The sequence below is a fragment of the Perna viridis genome, chromosome 5 (genome assembly GCF_037379345.1).
Source record: "Perna viridis isolate PV_CMFRI_1.1 ecotype Kerala chromosome 5, ASM3737934v1, whole genome shotgun sequence".
NCBI classification, from domain to species: Eukaryota; Metazoa; Mollusca; class Bivalvia; order Mytilida; family Mytilidae; genus Perna; species Perna viridis.
Window position 1 is genome coordinate 2948509 of NC_142449.1, and position 14984 is coordinate 2963492.

Sequence of the window (14984 nt, forward strand, 5' to 3'; positions counted from 1 at the left end):
ACTCATAATAGTATTTTATGAACTATAATCTATTCATTTTTTGAATTGTGAAATTTAAGAAAAGACATATAGAAATAGATAAGATAATTAATATATTCAATATCTATATTTAATATTTTAATGGTATCAACTCTTAATGCATAATACATTGAGTTTATTATTCGGGGATAGATTGATTTCTAAAATGGGGACAGATCCACTTCGGGAGGGATCTACTGGAGATGAATCAACTAAAGGACAGATTGACATGAAATCATTGTAAACAAGTTTGCCTGGTAATGACGTAACATCAAAATCATTCTTCTTGTTAATTAAGGTTGATGGAACTATTACCTACTTTAACTTCACAAATATTAATGGTGAAATTAAAAACATTGATATTAATTTGCAAAAATGTTACAAAAAAATTATTGAGCATAGGTCAGGCGAGTTCATACTGGTCAGAGAGTTGATCTTACCATTTTCAAGACAGAAGCAATTCTCACCAATCTGCTCACCAAAACTTAATTCCTCAATGATAATTGTTATACAAAGTTCATTTCTGAGAGAAAAATATCAGCAATTTGTTAGACATTTTGCCTTAAAATTTGGGAATGCACTTGTTTCACAGAGGACTACAAATCGGTTGGCAAGAATTACTTGCAGATGAGAACTACTCCTTGACCAGTATAGCAGTGAAGATTGCATTGATGTTAAAAAACACTAGGGTCTCAAATGTGTAACCCCTACCCATACCAACTTTTCCCTGTCCCCAAATAATGTTTTGCTAAAATATTCATTCTTATGGTATGCCAAGCACTGAAAATTGCAGAGATGTGAAAAAGTCTGTTTCAATTCATTTCACATTAGAAAATGATGTATGTTTTTTCTGATATTTCTTTTTTGATCAGTTTTCTCAAGTCAAAAGGTCTAAAATGTGTAACCGGAAGTTACCATATAGAACTATTCATTGACTATTTCTCACTATTCTGTCTAATTTTAATGTTAAACCTTCACCTTAAGACTTTGGATTAAGTTTTGAAAGATTTGATATTGTTTTAAAAATGAAGTGATTGCATTTGATTTCTGCAATGTACCTAGCGTCAATCCGCGTACCAGCAAAGCATGGATACGATCATACCTAGAATGAAAAACAAAGTTATAAACAGAGTCTGATGCGATTTTAATTTATTATAAATGAGAAATTTGATATTATAATGTTCTAATATCAAACACGCATTGAATTAGGAAAGATAACAAGCATTTCGGGTCAAACAATTTAGACCTTTTGAAAGCAGAAAATCAAATAAAATCAATTTTTTTTAGACAACCATTTTACAAATCATTAATTCTAGCCTGAAATTCATGCCATTTTGCAAATGTATACCAACTTTCTGCTGGAAATAAGAAATAATAATGAATAAATTGTCAAAATAGTAGGCCCATTTGGGTACAGGAGAAAAGTTGGTATGTTTACGGCCAATACGGGTTACACATCAGACCATACCGATAAACACTTTTAAGATGTCCATATAGAGGCACCATTCTAAAATATATATTTAACAAATTCTGTGCATTTAAAGAAGAGGTCTGTTATGGCAAGTATGAGTTCTCCTTGAAAACATTGTTTTTTTTTCGAAAAAGGCCATCGGAAAATGCGTGGCGAGTTGTCTTGAGTCTAGTATCTTTTTACAGTAAGTAAAACACTACACTGTTTGTGTAGTTAGCGGTGTCACTCATATGGTGACATAAAACCTTATCTTATACATCTGAAAATGTGACACTTATTACTATTTACTTCAAAAGTATTGTTTCGCTAGTTTCATTTTTCCCGCAGGGTAAATTTGTTAACTACCTGACTTCCGGTTTAACGAATTTGTTATGGCCAATATGATTGGTCTATAATTTGAGAAATTTTTAGAACAACCAACCAAACAAAAGCTTCTTTCCTAAACATTTTTCTCGCCGGTTGTCAAAGATAGGATTTTGCGAAGAGTAACAAAATCTGTTAACATCCTTTTTCTTGTGACATCGTCTGACTAAAGAAATAATGAGAAGTTTTCTTGGAAAATTTCTCTTTCTGTTGCTGCTCGTTTTGCCAACAACGTTAATGGTATTTGGAAATGGTAAGTTGGTAAACAAATGTCCCAGCTGTACTGATACGTGGCAGCTACCTTCCTATGTCACAGTATGTGTACTTGCAGATTACGTCTACACTTGCGTATTGCTACTGCTTTTACCACAACAATTAAACGTCATTATATGCACTTTTTGAGAATAGTACTATTCTGTGACAAATTGTCGTACACCTTAGAATTTTAACCCCATGAGCTTTGGCTAGAGTTGCTTTACGTGGCAAATGTAAATTATGTATTCAGTCACTTAAATTGAAAGTATAATTCTTTGAAAGATTATTTGATGATTACTTTTCTACTAATGCTTTTTTTTTTGCATGAAAAATATTCGAGTATCTTTTATTTAACCTGTTAAACATGTGCAGATTGGGTACAACCACTTGATATGACTTGACTGACAAATATGTACTACCCTTTAATATGGTATTTTTTTCCCAACCCCATATAAAAGTCGACATGTTTTGGAAATGTCACTTTTTGCTGTTGTTAGTTATTTTTTCTGGAAAGGGAATACCAATGAATTTTAAAAATCTAAATTGCAAACCTGAAAATATTTTGTTTTTTCTCATGTTTGTAACAATCCTACATTTGCAATTTTGAAGTGATGAAAACTTGCACTGTATAAACTTTCTTTCCTTAACAGAAGTTATTTGTTATGTGTGCTATTAACCCAACCCAATTTTTGGTGGGGTCACTATCTGTTTCATAGGTACATTTTAAATATTGCTATCGCTTAATTTTGAAGCAAGGAGATCTTGTTACAGTGACATTGTGATGATATTTCAGGAAGGTCAAACAGTTTTGTTGTAAGTGCTGATGATGGTGCTGGAGACGCCATGGAAGGGGAAGATGAAGATGTGAATGTGGAGACTGAAGACACTGGGGAAGAAGGAGATGCAGCAGTTACAGAAACTGAAAAGGTTTATAATCACAGGCTTGAGTAATGAGTTTGAATGTGCCTGTTTTATAGGTTATGAAATACTTTGCTGATGAGATTCTTAATTAGTTAACCTACAAATTTATTTAAAGAGAAGTGTCAATCAGATAAAAATATTTATGGTGAGCAAATCAAAACTGACTATGGTCAAAGGTAACTCAACCTTGGCCAAATGCACATGGAAAATTTTGAATGCAAAGTTGAATGAAGTCAGAATATTGCAGCATTTTCATCATAAAGAAACTTATTTACCTAATCAAGGTACATATAAAATCCCTGAAACAATGTTTATTCCATCTGATACTTGCTAAAACACTTTGAATCCAAAATAAAAGGTAAAAATTCTCTGTCTAAATAAAGTACAAATAGCAGGTGGAAGAATAAAAGGCTGTTCAGTTTATTTTATTTATGCTTTGATCCATATTACCAGGGGTTTCATTAACTTTTTGCAATGCTGGTACCTTTGGTTTTGTAGGAGGTAATTTTCATCATTATCTTATAAAACTGTATGAAATTTTAAAATTCAGGAGGTACCTTTCAGTAGCTTAGGAGGGTAAAAGTACATAGTACCGCCTCTTAATGAAAGGCCTGATATTACATTTATTACATTTAGTCCTGATATAGATGGGGTTTCTGTCATGAATGAACTTCTTGTTAATAAACCCTAACCCCCTCCTCCCCCCAAGGTCAATTTCTTTGATTCATGCACATTATTTTTTGTACTTAAATATATATGCTGGTTTCAATATTATTAATGACTTCCTGAAAATTAGCAATTGACACTATTTTTTTTGAAGCCTGAGTAATTTATGTAGATGATATTTTTTAATGCTAAAAAATGTTACAAGTTAGGGAAGAATGCACTTATGCCATAGAGATCATATTCAAACAAAATAAAAATGGAAAACAGTTATATCTTGGCTGCATCAGCAAAATTGTGCCTTAATATTTTCATCCATGTAGAACCCTGCAGGCTCCCTGTCAATATATATATTTTTTAATTTCTGATTTTTATGTTTTCATGTTAATAGTCTAGTAAATGAAAATGGGGCAATTAATTCCTGGTTTTTCACAAAACTTTGGTAAATTGTTGATTCCTATTGATATATTAGCATTAAACATTAACCAGTTCTTGATTCAGGCACAGGGTCTTGTTACAAAACAATATGTAGGTCATATACATAGAAGGGCTCCGGTACTTATTAATATTCATTACGAGTTGTTTAATATGGTTCCTTGGTTAATATCGTATCGCTAAAATGTACCTCTTTTTAAAATATCATACACATTTCTATGTGTGTTTTTGCTTAAATGAGAACAGGAAGTTTGCATAAAAAGATGAAATGATCGGTTAGCATTGAATTTATGTTAAATTACCCAGTTTCCAATTCAAACACGGGGGCTCGTTACAATTGACTATATACATCAAATACATTATCGGGGTCCTGATATTTGTATATAGCCATGGCTAGTTGTTTTGATTGAACACATTCGGGTCATGATGGTTCCGAAAGAGTAATCATATCAAGGGAAGTAAGGTTCTAGCAGAAGTCACCCCATTTTAGAGCATATTGCATTCGTGCCATTTCAGATGTTGAAAGTAAGCTTCACTCTTTGATTTATGTTCTTTTCTTGCTTCAGTGATAATTAAGTAAACCATATCAGTTATAATTGTGTATATAACAGTAGCTGTTGTCTTTGTCATCAGATATGGAATGCAGACTTTCAGTATTTACATGATTTATCTGTTGCATTATATAATATTTGTTTACAATCCTTATATATAAATTGAATGCTGACTGTTATTTTTTACTTCAGTCTGACGAAGATGATGAAGAAGAGGTTGTCCAGCTGAAGCCATCAGATGATGCTGATGTTGTTTTCCTATTTACCAAACCTACTGGAACCACTGGTAACATATTACACTTTTCTTTTATCTGTTATGTCAACAAATACTAACTAAGTAAGTCCACCTGAAACAATGGACTGTGGATTCAGAACACATAAAATAGTAGGTACTCAAAATTTTGAAATTTAGAGTATCATGGATATGTTGAATAGTGTAAGGTTAAAGGGGTAGGTTAAGATATTCAACTAGATGTGTTGAATAATGTAGGGTTATTAAAGGGGTAAGTTGAGATATTCAATAAGATGCATCGAAATCATGTTGAATAATGTAGGGTTAAAGGGATAAGTTAAGGAATTCAACTTGATGTTTTTATTATCATAATAGATCGCCCTCATTTGTTAACTGTATTTATTCTATATTTAGTTCCATGCACCTTAGGATAAATAGTAATTGATTGTGGAATTTACTTCAGATCTTGTTGTGTCACAAATTTCTTACATTGACAGAAGTGCTCTGGTATTGAACCATGTTGGTGGGGCTTAACATATCTGTCCAAAACTTCAAATGAATGATATTAAAATTGACAATTTAATATGATTGAACTCCTTATAATTAACAGAAATTTAAGGAGTTATTTGATGTCATCTACATGTATAAGTCAGATTGTTAAATTCAGAACTTTAATAATTGTGTTTGTGGGAAAAGTTTTCCATATACATGATATTTTAAAGTTACATGTAGTATGCTACTTGTATAGACAATGAATTATTGAAATGTGAATGAAAAAATTTAATAAAGTTTTTTTTTCTTTAAGATTTGCCTGCTGGAAAGCTTGTCAGATTCTTGGTTGGCTTCACAAACAAAGGAGAAAAGAAGTTTACTCTTGAAAATCTTGGAGCTTCATTTAGATACCCTCAGGATTACAGTTTCTTCATTCAAAATGTATGTTTAACCAATCAGTTTTGAATACATGAATTGAACCCTCATTTCCAATATTATATACATAATGTACATGTATGTGGAAATTAAGAGCACTCTTAGTTAATCGCAAGGTATATGATGCTGTAGACAATGAAAAGACCAGAGGTAAATAATACCTTGATCAATATGAAAAGGGGGTTTTAAGTAGTATTCTAGCAAATTTACTCTATCATTTACCATTTGTTTGATAATAGGATACAAAGTGATCCATCAAAGCACCCTCCAAGCAGGACTTTTAAATTGAATTTTAAAATATTGTCCAATATTGTATCAAACCAGTTGTTGTGTTCATAATAAACTGTGAGTCCCTATTTTTGATTTTGTTTAATAATTATTATAAACTTAAATCAAATCTCTTCATTTACAGTTCACAGCAGCAACATACAATATGGATGTAGAACCAAAAAGACAGGCCACTGTTGAGTATGCTTTCAGCCCACCTGAGTCTTTTGCTGCCAGGCCATTTGGATTGACCATCTTGCTTGACTACAAAGATGAGGTATGTAGTAATTGCAGACAGCTAAAATGACCTTATAGATATTGCCTAGCAGGTGATTTAAATGTTTGTCATTGTCAGAAAAAAATTAGTTTGTTGGAAGGAAATTCTTATTTGATTAAGAAATATTCATTTGTATTTCTTACCATTGAAGTTTTTAACAAACTTTGTCAATTTAAGTTATTTTAAGGTAGACATGTAATGTTATTGTAAGCTGTTACACAGAAGAATTTAGCTTTAATGGACTTGAACAAAACTCTTATATGCAAGTTTTTGGGTTTTTTTAAATGTGTAAAGAAATGTTCACTTTTTAGGATGGCAATGCTTTCCAGAATGCTGTGTTTAATGAAACTGTCAATATTGTTGAACCTGATGAAGGACTTGATGGTGAAACGTGAGTTAACGTTGCTAGTATTTATCAAAATGGAAAAGGAAAAGTGTGCACTAAAAATGTTAAATGATGAACTGTAACATGGTATTTAATAAGTGATTGTTGTAAATTTGGAATGGTGTTGATTTTTAATGCCAATACACATTTATTACTCTGCTTCAGGGATATTGTTTTAAACCTGAACACACTGGTCATCATAATTAAATATATAATGACATGTTTGAAGAGTGTGTAATTGATTTTTTTTTTTTTTTTTTAGATTTTTCTTGTATGTCTTCCTGGTTGCTTTGGCTGTACTGCTTTTGGTAGGAGCTCAACAAATGCTTGGATCTTTCAGTGTAAGTACCTATTCAATTGAAGCATATTTAAGTTCACAATTTTATGCCCAACTGCATAATTGATACACTGTGTGTCATTCTGTAACAGGCTGTTTTTTCCGACTTTCTAATCACCTGTTTATGTAGATGATTTTGGGTAAAAGAGTTAACATTTTGCTTTTTCAGGGTAGGAAACTCACTTAAATTCTAGCCAGTCCTGAATACAATTTTTCAATATATTTACTATATGGCTGCATAGATTTTTGCTAAAATCTTGGGCTGATGGGCAGGCTATTATTTCTAACTGGCTTTTCTCCACTATATTATAATTCAGATTTTTGGATGTACACAATAACTTCCTCTTTGACTGCTTACCTTAGATATATATTTTGACTATATAGTTGTAGTATTTTAATTTTGATAACTACTTGTCAGAGTCTCTTGATCTTGGTACAGTTATGCTTTATCATGGAATTGGAGTATTGGCCATAGCTTTCAGTTTGACGACTATATTTTGATCTTCCACGGGGGGTGGGGTGATATCGCTAGTTAGCATTTACTCGCAGATTAATGTGTTAGGAAATAGCAGTTTCACAATTATCTTTCAGAGGAAGCACTTGTCGAAACCAAAGCCAAAGATAGAAATGGGAACTCAAAACTCAGATATTGACTACGACTGGATCCCAAAGGAAGCCCTTCAAAGTGAGTGTCATGTAGTCTGTTGAAAAAGTTGTTGATGGATGTTGAGTCTGAGAAGTGCAAGTTCCAGCAAGGGATTGATGAATTATATCAATCGACTTTCCTTGAGGCTTGCTACATTAATGTAAAGTATGTTTGGCCTGTGTGACATTAATTGTAACATAGGATTAGGATTACTTTTATAGTTGTATTCTCCAGAAATGGAGGTATACTATTTTACCTTTGTCCATCATTCCCTAATACAGTTGTAATATATAAAAATTTTGTCGCATTTATGGCTGTTTCTAATCACAGGTTGCTGACATACGTACTTAGCTTCCCATAGGGATGTTGTATTGTATGATGTGTTTTTGTACGTTTATGATGTGTACTTCCTCAATCTTGTTAGCCCAATAAATTTTACTTATAATGTGATTGAAAGCAGCAGATTACTAATGAGCCATTACTCACATATTTTTTGTAGCTGGAAATATGAATTTGAACCCAACTAATTATTTCAGTTTCAATAGATTGTGATTCAAATTTTTTACAGCTGTGAGGTTATTTATAAAATTAAAAAAAAACCATGTTAATTGATTAAAGTTTCAGCTTAAAAACTGTTAATTGTATTCATTATAAATTTAATTTGATTATTTTAGAAAACTCGCCAGGCCGTTCTCCGAAACAATCTCCGAGACAGAGGAGGAACAAGAGGTCCACAAGTTCCGGAGAAGAGTAATAGTAGAATTGTTATGTATAATGGAAATGTCACTAAAGCTCAAGTTACTTATTCCGTTTCACCGAAAGTACAGTAGTTACATCGACTGCAAGGCTGTTATTAAATTATTCACACGAAATCATGTAATACTTTAACTTGTTCTGCTTGCATTAATTGTTTTTAAATTATTACTTTGATCAGGTGCAGCATTTGTTTTGATAAAATATTAAGGTATTTGAAAGACATTAGGACAGTATATGAAAAGAATAGAGAGGCTTACAGTGGTCTGTTGACTGGTCAATATGTATTTTAGATAAAAGCAGGAAATAATTAATGTTAATGATTCATTTTAGCTGTAATGATATGATCCGTTCTTGGTTGGTATTACCAGTACTAATAAAGATTGCAAAAAAATATTGTTATCAGGAATTCTTTATAGAATAATTTATACCAAAGTAACAATGATCTTTCATTTTATCAAAACAGATGTCTTTAGGAGGTATGCAAGTATATTAAACCAATGTGATAGTGTGTGAAAGCATATCTGGTCTACTTGTTAATGGGAATGCAGTGCATTGTGTAATTAATTGATGCCGTATTACAAATGTGAAGCAGTATTGATTTGTGTATGAAAGAATTTTTTTTTAATCATTATTAAAATTTTTGAGCTTGCTGAATGTTATATTATTTTGAATAGTGATTGTATTAAGTTCTGAACTAGAGACTAAACTGTTTCATGAGGCAGCTACAAGATCAGTTGCTATAATGTGTATACAAGTGCTAGTATTGGTACGTTGCTTTACATTCTAATTTGTATTGTCAGGAGGCAGGTTGTGAATATGTTATATTTTGGGTGTCGGTACATTCCTTCATTTCTAGTCATTTTTGTTTTCAGCTACAGTTTAATATCTAGTATCTTGTGAAGGCTAGGTGTATTTTTTTAATTACCACGATATATTTCAAAATAATCTAGTTTACTCTCTTCCATTTCTGACTTTTCAAAACATTAATAAAAAGGGGCTGTGAGGTTGTTACATTATTTTGGTTTCATTAGTTATGTGTTTTACCTATGTTTTGCTTGGTAAAAACAGCAAAAATTGTGAGCAGAGAAGTAAAAATGATATTCATGCATTTAATTGTGACATTTACATTGAAGAGTTATGGTCACGCAAGACAATTTTTTACAATAAATAAAAAATTAAAACCAATCCTTCTGTTTTTATTGTCCCCCGCGACATGTCGTGAGGGAACATGGAAATGTTGGATGTCCATCTGTCCATGTTTTCTGCACTTTTTTGGTATGCTTTTACCAAAGAAGTTTGATTTTGGTATGTGGCCTTTTTATGAAGAGTTACAGATTAAGGTTTAACTTTTGTTATGGTTGAATGATTTTTGCAGAAGTTATGGCCCTTGGACTTTAATAGGAAATTTCAGTGAATTTACAGTTTTCCGCTCTTTTTCTGGTAATGCTTTTACCAATTGATATGATCCAGTAGTGGTAGGTCAATCATATTTAATATGCAGCTGCTCTAGGATTTCATATATGTTGCATGCTTTTTCCCCTGCACATCGTATCAAATTGGGAATAATAGCGACCAAGGGTGACAGGCAAGACATTACTATTCATTTCAATTGATGTTCTGTGAGCACTAGATGTATTTGATCTTTGTAAAAGTTGTAACAAGAATGTGATTTCTAACATTGCAGCATGTAGTACATTGTATCACCTAAAGACAAAAATTTGCATTTCCAAAATTAAGCCCTTTTTATAATACATACCATCTGAAAGTCAAATACTGAGATTTCAGAGATTGTTAACTGTTTAAATTAAGGTGAGAGAGTAATCAAGGGAACCAATGTTATAGTGGTAATAAAAAAAATGCAATCCAGGGACAAAGACCGGACATGGAAAACATACAAAGTAACAAAAGCAAATCAGCAACTCAGACTCCACTAAAAACTGGGAGCATGGACCAGGTGCACCGGTAGGGTAAGCGTCCTCTGCTTTTCTAGAAACACCCGCCGAGTTGTTCATAAAAAGTCAAGTCTGCGGTAGACAAACAAGGAAAGGAAAACTATGACCCCTTGAATAAATCAGTTTTCATGCTGCAGATGGATACACCATAACGATCCACAAGTTCATGATGACGACCATAAAACTTCTGTAGTGATGACTTCAATCTTGAACAAAGTTCATTCAATTGAATTTACTAAGCATAATAGATAAAAGAAGTACATGTACTAAAATTTTTAGATGCAAATTTTTACTTAATATCTTCCAAGGCTGAAAAAGATCCCCTTAAATCTTTTTTTTTTTTAAATTATGTTTTTTTTTTGTTTGTAGCAATGATAGATTGTTATTTAGCTGGATAATTGCGTGGAATATTTTTTTAATGATGATATAAACTGAATTACATTTAGACTTGATAGACTTTGAGATGTTCAGAAAATAAAGATAACAACAAAATTACCACACTAAAGGATCCATAATCGAGTCCAAAATAAACCTGGTAAAATGGATATTGCACCACCAGAGTAGCTGGTACCCCTATGGTCCTAACTTGGTACAGGCATTTCAAAAGAAATGGGTTAAATCTAGGTTTTACAGCTTATCCTCCCTCTTCCATTGAGGTGTGACTATACCAGTGGTGATCAAATAGCATTTGCATGCTATTATGTCATAATCAGTAAATCAGCTGTCATATCAACACAAAGAACAATTTACATAAAAATAATCATTACTCATTATTTTAGAAGAAACATGATATTTTTCAACCAAGGACTAATATCTAAAAAGAATTGGGTGAGAGACACATTTCCTCATACCCTTGATTCAGGAGTCTGTTGTAGATATTTGGTATTCAAGGAAATCAGAGTAGTTAGTACTTGCTCTAGCATAGCTAATCAATTGTGAAATATGAACACCATATACGTGAGGTAAAGGTATATTGCTGCACAAATAAGGATCATATCCTTTTTTAGCCGAAAAAAAAGTTACTACTTAACTGCTATTTTGATTCGACAATTATTAAGGGAGTTATGTTCATTTTTCACATTATTCGCAATAGGAACACATTGTGGACGCAACTCCTCAGAAACCACTGAACGGAATTTGACCAGATTTTGTAGGGTTGTTTGTTACCATATGTAGTTCATTATACTTAACTGCCATTTTGATTCGTCAATTTTTATGGGAGTTACGTTCATTTTTCACGTTCTTTTTTTTGTGGATTTTCTTTTTTGTTGTATGAAGAATTCTTAACCTAACTTAATTTGATTCATTAAGATACATTAACCGCGAATCGCCACATGGACTTATGAAAGCACACAAGTTTTGAATCTGCTATTTATACAAGTGTCGAACATTGGTAATTCAACTCTTTCTACAGCGGCGGGGGACATATGGCTACGCGTAGCATTCTTGTTAATGTTGTTTCTTCTCTGACACTACTTGGCCGATTGGAACCAAAATTGGTGTGAATGTTCCTTTGGGTGTCCTGCATAGAACTGATGTGGGGATTTTTGATCCTCCGAAAAACATAGTAACAAGAAGTTCCCAGGAGCCTGAATCTCGCACCTGGTTGTATTTTGCCTTTAAGAAGTTGTCCAACAATTTTGACTCAAGAAGACTGTTAGGACTTATCATAAGGATCATTTCACTAATCTGTCTATCATAGTTTTTAAGATATTGGCTGAAAACTAAAAAAAAATCCTTTTTCACCTTTCAGTGGCAATAACTCGTACTAGGAGTCGTCTGACAAATTTGATCCCTTAGGGACTTTTTTAGGCCTTATAATGAAGATCATTTCAGTAATTGAACGAATTTGGCTCAACCTAACGGTTTTGAAGATATATGCAAAAAACTACTGTCTGACTTCTATGTTCTATTTTAGTAACAGCGGTCATGTTTTTCGAAGGATCAAATATCCTCCCCACATCAATTCTATGCAGGCTACCCCAAGGAACATTCATACCAATTTTGGTTTAAATTTGTCAAATGAGGTCAGAGGAGAACATTAAAAAATAGCAAAAAAAAAAAAAAAAACAGTAAAAAACGGCAATGACTCCAACATGGCTCAATGGACTAAAACAATAAGTTGACCACAGATAGATCTCATCATGCTGAACACTTTTATCCAGTCAGAATTTGATTAAAAATAACGGTTTTGGGGATATATGCGGAAAACTAGTAGTCTGATGAAATGGACAAATGAAAGAAATAACATTAAAAATAGCCCCCCTCCCCCCCAAAAAAAAAAAATAAAATAAAAATAACAACAAAAAACAAAACAAAACGGCAAAAGGAGCAACAACTCTAATATGGCTCAATGGATATAAACGAAAATTTGACCACAGATAGATCTCATCATGCTGAACACTTTAACCCAGTCAGAATATTGCTAAACCTAACGGTTGTGGATATATGCGACAAACTATCGTCTGAATATAGCTGAAATATTGCTGCTCGGACGTTAAACCCCAACAAACAAACAAACAAAAACTGTCTGACCCCTAAGTTCTAGTTTTAGTGACGGCGGCCATGTTTTTCGACGGATCAAAAATCCCAACATCATTTCTATTTTCTATTTCATCATACCAGGTTTGGTTCCAATTGGTCAAGTAGTGTCAGAGAAGTTTGAAAAATTCTTAACATCGACGATGACGAAAACGACGGACGCCAAGTGATGGCAATAGCTCACACGATTTTCGGTCAGGTGGGCTAAAGATAGAACATAGGGGTCAAACAGTAGTGTATCACATATATCTCCAATTGTTAGGTTTAGTTATACTCTGTCAATTGCTGAAATGATCCTTATTATAAGGCTTTCAAAAGTTTTCAGGGTTTTGTTTTTTTTACAGTTTTCAGCCATTATCTTGAACACTATAAAATCTTTGTGAAATTTATTTCCCTTGAAAGACTAAATTCAGGTGAGCGATTCCGGCACTTGGAATACTTGTTATTATATAGGTTTCCTCTATTATTCGCTACTATTTTCTGCATAAATTTCAAATTTTGTGAACAGCGGATTGATAGTCGTATTGTGATGTTTTGGTCAGAGAAAGCCCAAGAGTGAAATTACAAAATTTATTAACAGTGTGAAATTTCTATTTTATTTTAAAACTGGGAACATTTGGTAAATCACTGCTGTCTATATAATAAACTGAAGGTAACCATTTACCATAGATAGGTTGTTAATGGACAATACATCCCCGATATATCTGCATGCAAAGTTATAGGATTTAGCATCTTTTTATTTGTATTCTTAAAAGGGGCCACAAACCAAACCTTTTTTAAAGTTTAGATAATGACTTGAGTAAATTTTATGGAATTTCTTTGAACACCAAAGAAAGGCCATTATTATTTTATTTATTTTATTTTATTAATATTTTTGTGAGGGGTGGTTGTGACTTCAATCATTTCAGAATGAGAGGCACAAACAAGGACCAAAAACAAACATTTTCCTGATGTCCTGACAATAATTTAAAATCTTGAAATTATATCGTAAGGTGCCGTACTGTAAGATGACGACAAGGACTAATTTGGGGCTTTGTTAGTCAGTTACTTATATGTATTAGGAATATTTGTCCATGCGATAAGGTAAAAATAGTAGGATGGAACTGCACAACACACAAATTGTTTTATTACTTTTAGGTGATACTCAATAAACTTTCATACTAACTGTTATTAATCTGTTGTAAATATGGTTCAATAAATTGAATGCAAGTGTATTATACTATTATAATTATTGTACAGAGAAATTTAATAATTTTAAAAAAATTCTATAACCAGCTGATTAACTAACAAATTAAAAAAATAAGAAAGGTTCAATATAATAGTTTTGGGGGACTTCCATTTATTATGCCCTTTTTAGCTCACCTTGCCAAAGGCCATGTGAGCTATTGCCATCACTTGGCGTACATCGTTGTCGTTAACAATTTTTCAAAATCTTCTCTTCTGACACTACTTGACCAATAGGAACCAAAATTTGTATGAATGTTCCTTGGGGTATTCTGCATAGAACTGATGTGGAGATTCATGTTTGATCCGTCAAAAAACAAAGCTGTCGTTACTAAAAATAGAACATAGGGGTCTGACAGTTTTCTCATATATAACAAAGCTGTAGCCAAATTCTGACAAGATATAAGTGTTCAGCATAATGAGATCTGTCTAAATTTCCGTTTTAATCCGTTGTGTTGGAGTTTTTGTCCTTTTCGACTTTTTTTGTGTATCCCATTTGACCTGTTATAGCTCGATAACCCCGAGAAAAATGCAGGCAAGGAATTTCATAAGAATGCAATAAAAAATCTTCGAAATCAGACCAAAAAGAAAAATAAATGTTTTTGTGTGTCTGTTCTTTTGACCCCATATAATTCAAAAACAGTCCAAAACTCATCAAATGATTCCGGAGTCGAACTGGGTAGGTGTGACATGCTCGATTTCAACTTGAAAGTCGTAAGAAGCGGTTGAAGGAGGGTACTCCGCGGTACCGCTGAATCGCCAA

At 32.7% G+C, this 14984-nt stretch overlaps 2 protein-coding genes across 2 annotated transcripts in view; one reads left to right on the forward strand and one right to left on the reverse strand.

Annotated features, from left to right (window-relative positions):
- LOC148615612 (uncharacterized) overlaps positions 1–2154 on the reverse strand; it is a 74470-nt gene extending 72316 nt beyond the window's left edge. Inside the window, exon 1 of the mRNA XM_088582023.1 lies at positions 1911–2154. The gene's annotated coding sequence lies outside the window, so the exon portion shown is untranslated. The remainder of the gene's footprint in view (positions 1–1910) is intronic.
- On the forward strand, positions 1964–9689 carry LOC148615613 (translocon-associated protein subunit alpha-like). Its single transcript, XM_088582025.1, has 9 exons — positions 1964–2105; positions 2901–3034; positions 4870–4963; positions 5715–5842; positions 6249–6380; positions 6692–6771; positions 7028–7106; positions 7694–7787; positions 8423–9689. Exons 1-9 carry the CDS (start codon positions 2030–2032, stop codon positions 8500–8502), a joined length of 897 nt encoding a protein of 298 aa, XP_088438151.1. The 5' UTR covers positions 1964–2029; the 3' UTR covers positions 8503–9689.
- Positions 9690–14984: the final 5295 nt, after the last annotated feature.